The 8,424-nt window shown below is 34.1% G+C and overlaps 1 protein-coding gene across 1 annotated transcript in view; it reads right to left on the bottom strand.

Moving 5' to 3' along the window:
• Tspan19 (tetraspanin 19) overlaps positions 1–4,716 on the bottom strand; it is a 6,166-nt gene extending 1,450 nt beyond the window's left edge. The window contains exons 1-4 of the mRNA XM_008831016.1: positions 4,669–4,716; positions 3,700–3,810; positions 1,528–1,671; positions 375–458 (exon numbers count right to left, since the gene is read on the bottom strand). Coding sequence (XP_008829238.1) covers positions 375–458; positions 1,528–1,671; positions 3,700–3,810; positions 4,669–4,716 — 387 coding nt within the window. The remainder of the gene's footprint in view (positions 1–374; positions 459–1,527; positions 1,672–3,699; positions 3,811–4,668) is intronic.
• Between the last annotated feature and the right edge of the window lie 3,708 nt (positions 4,717–8,424).

Consider the following 8,424-nt stretch of genomic DNA (forward strand, 5'->3'; position numbering starts at 1 on the left):
GATAGACGATAGATGGTAGATAGATGATATATAATAGATGATTGATAGATGATAGATAATGGATAGATGATAGATAAATGATAGATGATAGATAGATAGATGATAGATAGATAGATAGATAGATAGATAGATAGCTTTAAAGAATGAAGCCCCTTCCTGCAACATGATGTCTCACTAACAGCCTCCTCCTACTTCCTCTGTTGAAGGATGACTTCTTGCTGAGCTTGTGCCTTTCCTCCTGGAAATGAATAGTCTCAAAATCGTGGTTCCTACTATAAACTTAAACTTGATTAGTTCTTATCAGGTTTTTCTGCAGTTCATTTAAAATAGTTCCTACCTAACATTTTACATATAAATACATAAGCAAAGCTTACCTCTGAAGCCAGAAGTCCAAAGCTAATTACAATTAATGTTAAAGTATTAGCATCCTTCCATGTGCTGATTTTGTTTTCACAGCCCTAAAGAAAATAGATGCCTAGATCAATTTGGAAATGGAAATAGTTTTAAGGCTTTTCCAATGCAAGGAAAATTAAGCAGATGAATATTAACAGTTGCTAGCATGTAAATAGTAATTCATTATCTAACTGGAGACTTTGAAAAGTTTTTATATTATATGTATGTGTCTATATATCAGTATATGTGCATGTAAGGGAGCTCCTCAATGGAGGCCAAAGGCTTTGGATCACCTTAGAGGTGGCTATAAAGTGCCCAGTGTGGGTGCTGGGAATCAAACTCAGGTCCTCCATAAGGGAAATATATGGTCTATATGGTCTTAACCACTGAGTCATCTCTCCAGCTCTGGAGACTGGATTTTAACCATGGAGCTTCTTTGATAGCAAAATGCCTTACTTGCTAACTTTACAATTGCTAAGATACTGATATGCAAATGAAATCAGAAACTTAACTTTTGGAAATCTATTTATTTGGCTTTCTGCAGAGTAATGTAACTGACCAGGGTATATACTATCCTAGAGAGTAAATATTTTTTAAATGCCATGCTTAAAAATTGCAATGCTCAATTTATTTTTGAATTAAGTGTGTAATTGAAAAGACACATCTTAGAACAATTTGAGCAGATAAGCTATTGTTAGCTCTTGGGAATGGAAATCCCATCCCAGCACCCCATGCCATTAGCAGTTGTTGCTCAACCTGAGCCTTTACTTTTTCTTCAACCACATTTTTGTCATCCTGGCACCACTCCATTCGGTTGTGCCAAGTGTCGTGCCATTTTACGTTTTGTATTGCAGCTTCCTTTCCAATCCTGCACCAAGGCTTTGAAAAAGATTTATGGTGTCCCAAATTCCATGAATGTGTAAATCACATGCTCTCACAGAGTTTTATTATTGTATATCTCAAATAATACTATAATTCATCTAATTAAATATTCATTCTATGGAGTGATTTAAGAATATTTCCATCATGAGTAACATTTTTCAATATGATTTTGCTAAGTATCTTAAACAGACCTGCAAAAGAAACTAATAAACTCTGAAAACACTTGAAGAACACTGGAGTTAGGATTTTTACTCCTAGGTAAGTTGCATTTAGGGGCACATCACAGAACCATTTTCTTAATGTAGAATTTTTGCAGGAACAAGGCACCTGTTCTGAATTTTCTTTGTTCTTATTTTTTAGCCAGTCAGTATAATTATGCTGGCCACAACAGTGTAACTAGAAAGAAAGATTCTATTAATTTTATTATAAAGTATTCAAAATGGTAATTATGCAATTTCTGTGCATATTGAAATGTGTTTGTGATGGAGAAAATTGAATTTATTACACAATTGAAATGTAATACATTAAACAAGTATTTTGTTATGTCTCTTGCTGCAAATGCTCCTGTCAATCAGAGCTAAGGGTCTGTATTAATATATGAGGATTGCAATTGGATGAAATCATTATATATGCACTTTATCATAATGCAGTCCAGGACAGAAGATGAGCTTGATATGAATACATATCGATAGTATTTCAGACCAGAATAAAGTGTAGGAAATCACCTCAGTCATAGTTTTTTCCTAACTCTAGTAATTAACTCTGCATTTAGTTAGAATATGCTGTCACACTTGTTAGAGAAGCTAAAAAGAGATTTGGCATTTTTATATTTTTTAGGATTAATGTGAAATATAAACTTTCAATTTTGCATCATGTGAAAAATTGCCACTGGGAACCAAAAAGGATAATAAAAGCAGACACACAAATGATGAAATTTCCAAGAAATGATTCCTTTCTAGGTTGGTTCTGGTGTCCTGTCATGCTGAGCCTGCAATATGAGAAAGAATGATCTCAAGATGTCGGGGTGGTTGAGTGGGTTAAAGGAACAGGTTCAAGAGTAGGCTTAAATTTTCACCACCTAGGGACAGATCACTGTTTTCAAAACTTGTGATTGAAAGTTGTAACAATGATACTGCTATTTTACAGCATGTACCAAGGAAGATTACACAATTTAGGAAATTTGAATGACTAAAACAACATTTCCAAGGTGGGGTTCTGAATTGCCAGCTTATTTTACCAATCCTACACATACAGTTTCTTAATTATATCTGTGGCTACAAACTATAAGATGACATCTCATTTATGACAGTTATGCCTCACACAAAACTATTCTTTTGCTTATATTTTATGAACTCTGCCATAAATTGTAGTCTTTTATGGAAAATTAATACATCATGGATCATATACATCAAGGGAAAGTAAAGAAGTTAGTTTGTAATTACATTTTAATTATTTGAAAATGCATTTGTTATAATAATGTTTATGTACTATATATTACCTATTATATATGACCTTATATATATGACCTATATATATATGTATATGTATATTACCAATAAAGAGCACAAAATGTGGTGCCAAATTGTGTTAAGTTTTCATCTGGTAAATAAAACTAGGTAATCCTTTCCACCTCATTGATCTTAGGGGATTGAATTAGACAATATATGCAGAACACTTATAAAAGATATCACACTGGAAATACTTACTATTTTCTTTATTAAGAACTGATATTTTTCAAGACCCTGATGTGTTACTGCAAGTCATTTGAGTGACAAACACTAATCCTTTCACTATTTCACTGTACCTGCCCAGAAAATTCTGTTCTGTGAAATAGGAATCCTAACAACCCAAGGTGACAAGTATTGGTTGTTAATTATGACTAATCCAGCTAAGCCTTTGAATACATTCTATATGTCAGTGCACTTAATCCTGCCAGTTGAAGTAGGTATAGTGTCACTTGACTCTAAACTGAAGTTTGGAGGGATGCTTGTCCAGGGTCATATAGTTACCACAAGGAAGTCCTGACATTCTTTCTCAAATGAAGCCTTGCTACTCTGTTTAAACTTGTCCATAAACACACATAGCACTTAAGACTGCTAGCACTTTTCTAGATCAAACCAGGTTTAGAGCCCATTGACTGGTCTATAAGAGAACAAAGGAGATACAAAAGGATGGTTAAACACAAGATTGTGAGTGGAGACAGTGCCATTCCACTAGGAGTTCATCCGGGAGAAACTGAAAAATCTCTTATTTTTCTGACCTAACCTCTCCTCCAAGCTGTCTGTTCCTTCCCCCACTCCTGTTGTCTTTTTTAAACTCTTGTCCTTGGACACTGGCTATCAAATCCAGGGCCTTTTGCATGCTAGGCAAGTGCTATATCACAGAGGGTAAAATCCCTGCCCTTTGTAGGCAATTTCATCTTACTGTTTTCTGCAAGGCATTCACAATCATCCACTTGGGTATGTCTTCAGGCTCATCTTTAGATCCATACTCAGAAATGACTGACTCAATTTTACCCTGCCACAGCCGGTGAACCTGTTGAAAATTACATCAAAATGAAAACTTTTTGAAGTTTTTCTTGATGTCTCGTGAAAAAAAAAAGTGTTCATTGATAGAAGAGGTCTTTGTTTCTAAGTGTTCTTTTGCTTCCTAATAATTCTTATTAGCAATCAGAGTGTCAAAGTCATTAGTCCTTCATTTTACCATGAAGAAAATGTGTGGCTAGTTTTAACACCAAGGAAGAACTAATGGAGGAATGCTCGAATACCTATGAGTTCTGCATTCCTTTTTAGATGATTCTTCTCAGGAAAAATTTTAAAGACTTTAAAACAGACACTAAAAGTTTACCAAGTGTCCTTTCTATGGGAACTAGGCTGTTTTTTTTTTAAAAGCAAACTTTATAATTCTTTGGTTGACTCAGTGAATGTCTTTTTATAATTCGTAAATTAATTTGTTCAACTTTACAAGTTGTAGAAATCTATAATTATGCAAGATATTCTTTGTCAAAAAACCAAAAATGATTTTTGTGAGAGTGCAACTAATTTTTTTTCTTTTAGGTCTGTTTTAATCAGGTCTGATTGTTAATATCCCGTGTAAGCATCTTCTTTCTGGGTTCTCTGAATCAGCTTTTCTATCTTGCCATCTCCCTCCTTAAATAAAAATTTTAGCATATGTCTGTTGCAAAAGAATCATTTTTATTATTAAGAACTATTCACTTCAATACTCTTAGGTCTCAGAACACAATATCCCAGCACACTGCCTTTTAAACAGAAGGATATTAGGAATAGAGTTGAAACGGACATGTCACTTTCTGAACTTCTCTTGCCTTTCTTTCCTAAAGGAGGACATAAAGGACTTCAGTGACCTGTCTGTCTTGATAGTAGGTCACCAAACTGTCACTCCACGATTATTGCCATTAGACCAGACACCTTCATTATCCATTCACACTTCTGAATATAGTCCAAAAAAGTTTAGTTTTCCATGGAACTGTGGATATATGTATAAAAGGTTTTTATAATAATTTGTGACATAAACACTGACTAAGTAAATTGGCTATGCTTTCCTCTAGATAATTCATCCTTTATTTTAGGGGTCATAGCCATGAATTTTGCAATGGGTGAGGAAAAGATGCTTCCCTTTAACTATGACAATACTTAACAAAACACATCAAATCTCTATTGTGTGGGTGGGAGGTGGGAAAGAGCTGTTATTTCAAAACTGAGAAAATATCAACTTATTTAAGGATCTGAAATTCATGATTTTCATAACTATCTCCTAATTTGGTCCTAGATGCTACCAAAATATAGTAGGAATAAGTACTGATCTTATTTTACAAGTGAAAAGACAAATTCAGAGAATGAATCATTTGCAATTGTTCACTAGATCTAGATGCTTACAGAAACTTAGTCCTGTATCAGTGTAGAAGACAAATTGATAGAGAGTATGCTGTTAAACTAATAAGTGCTTCCAAGTGGCTTTGTCACTTGACCATAAGCTATTTTAAATTAGACTTCAAATACAGTTCATTTTAATACAAATATAATAATTTCTTATTGTTCACTGTCTTTGAATAATGAAAAGTAAATAACTAGTGGGAATATTATAATAATTATCAAAAGAATACAAATTAAACTTAGCTGCTTAGTTACCTCTGTTAATAAATTTAAAATCAGAACATTGTAAAAGGTATTTAGACATATATTGTTCTCAAAATTAATTTTAGATAGAATAAATTTATCCATTTTTTTATTGCTATAGTGAGGAAAGGCAAGTTTCAGGTTAATTTTACACCTAATGTGTTTTTGGAGAAATAAAAATGCATACAAATAAAAAAGTTCATTGAAACTTCAGAAATAATTTTGATATATAGCATTATTTATGTGAAATTCACTTTCACATACTCAGATTGATCAGCATATATTAAAGTCCCAACATGTCTTTAACCTTCAGTTGTATGCAATAGATGGCACAAAGGATCTAGATTCTGACAGAAGCTTAATCCTGTATCAATGCAGAGAAACTGATACAGATTATGTTGTTAGCTCATAAGTACTTTCAAGAGGCTTTGTCATAAAATACATTAGCAATTACTTATTATCTCAAAGCCTCAGTTTCCTCCACTATACACAAGAGCACTCATTACATTCCTAGGATTGTAGAATTTGTGATGTCCATAGCGTGCTTATCAAAGTCATTCGTACACAAGTTTTTAACTTGTGATTTTTATTTTAATACACATAGAGAGCAATGTAAGAATTATATTGAAATAAGAATGTGGCTCTCAAAAGCTAAATATATGGGTTGAGAGTCCTTATGTGTCAAATTAGGATCTCATTGGATTTGGAAGTTTAAGGCTAATGAACTGGGTAAGATGGTGCTTTGCCAGCAACAAGCTTTTGGAAAGGGTGCTGCTATGGTTGACATACTCCTCAAACCCCACATATTCACAGAAACACACACACAGACACATACTCACTAACACGTGTACACATATTTCACTTGTAATGTGGAAGAAAGACATTTTAACTCTAAGTGCGCCATTACCATCGGTCCCTGGGTAATATGTACTACAGAGATGCTAGCTGAGTTGGAGGGCAGTGGCATACAATTACAGAAGATAGAGTCAAGGTATCATAGGAATTAATCAGTAGTTCCTTCAAAATTAATTTTTAAAAAGGAAGATAACTCTAAAGTACTTGCTTTAGATAAAAGTTTGATAAATGATCAGTTAATAATTATAATATAGGTATATATTAATCACATCTTATATTTTATAGATGAGGACATAAGCCTGGGCTGTTCAGCAGGTTATTGATGTTGAATCACATTCAGATTTACATGGCCTCAAGTTTCAAGAATTTTTCACTGACAAATAGCCTCCCATGCTTCAAGGACACACTGTAACTGAAAGAAACTGTAGGCTGTAATAGGTAAATTTTATTAACAAAAAGCTTTCTTTGTTCATGTTATTTATTATGTGAATGTTTTAGCTTAATTTGATGAATATAAATCTCATTTAAATTAATATAATTTAATCATTTAGGACCCATTTGTGGAAATGTGTATATTTCTTTCCATCTTATTTAAGTAAAATTTCTTAATTTAAAATTTGTTTCAGTGTATTTTTCCTCAATGATTATAATGTTGTATGTCGAACGCCCCCCAAGCCCACCAGGCTTGGGTCTTCAACAAAAAGGACACTCAGGCATAAGTCTGAAGTTATATGAGGAATTTATTAAAGGGACAGCAGGTACATAGAGGAGAGCGCTGTTTAGAAGGAAGAATCTCTTGAGGGGTCCCACAGGTCCTTTTGATCTGGCCCGGAGTTTGGGTTACCCAGGTGAATCTTCCCAACAGAAACAAAATGGTTACTATAGAGATAGCACGAAGGCCGAACTGAAACTAACTTTCTAGAAGACCTGAATTATCATCCAGGTACAGCCTGTCAGCTCTGACCCCTGAAGCAGAGAGCTCAGAAGCTCTTAAAGTGACACTCTCCTAATTTCCAATGCTTATGGCAAGCATGGCTCCCGACAGCTGTACATATAATATTTCATAATATTTAGGTCAGTAACAGTAGCCAAGGTAGCTTCAAAGATGGTGAAGAGAAAGCAAAAATGTCTGAGATCATAAAATTTAGTACACTTCCTTTATTACTTTTGTTGACAATTGCTTTAAGGTTAAGCTGAAGATAAATTCCTGTAGCCTACTCTTTCAATTTGCCATGTGCCTTCTCTTAGAATTTGAGTCCCTCAACTGAATATTTTTTTCCATCAAAGAGATTTACTTTCTTTTGGATTTTAACACAGGTTGAAGGGTCTCACTAACCTATCAATATTTTTATATTTCAAGTGAAAGAATATTTTAATGATCCATTTTATATACCTCTTCTTTTTTGTGAGGATGAGCACTGAAAGTACAAACTGAACACTGAAGCAGCATCAGCCCTGCATACTGAAAAAAAAAGATAGGGCAATCATGTTTCTGTTCAACATCTTAGATTCTACAATGAGAATACATACAGCATGAAATACACAGCCTTAAGAGATACAGTATCCAGAAGATGTCCTTTCTTCATAATTAGTGAATGTGAAATTTTATTTGATTGCTTTTCATTTTATGAGTATTAGTGCTTGCTTGCATGTAAGTAACTATACCAAGAGTGTACAATGCACTCAGAAGACAGAAGAGGACACTGAATCCCCTGGACTGGAGTTACAGATGGTTCTTAACCACCATATGGGTGCTGTGAACCAAATCCATGTCCTCTGCAAGAGCAGCCAGTGCTCTTAATCACCATCTCTCTAAAGTCAGAGCCATCTCTCTAGCCACATTATTAGTGAACTTTTTGAAATAAAGAAGCAAAAAATAAAAATGAGTGTGGAAGTGATTATAGCTTATGAGAACATTAATTGAGGGTTTTTTCCATATAAAGATTGCTGAAGACAGGACATATTTTGGATACAGAACTTGGAACAATGGAGCAGTGGAGCTGGAAGCCTCCCTCTTGAAGACTAGCTCTCATAGTGTTAGAGGATAGTATGCAAGCTGCTAAATGAGAAAAATCAATCAGTGGTCCAATCCTAGCTGTAAAGCCTAATAAATACAACAATAACCAGCACAGCGAATGATCTTTATTGATACAATAGT

Source organism: Nannospalax galili, unplaced genomic scaffold (genome assembly GCF_000622305.1).
Source record: "Nannospalax galili isolate Female #2095 unplaced genomic scaffold, S.galili_v1.0 scaffold1131, whole genome shotgun sequence".
Classification (NCBI taxonomy): domain Eukaryota; kingdom Metazoa; phylum Chordata; class Mammalia; order Rodentia; family Spalacidae; genus Nannospalax; species Nannospalax galili.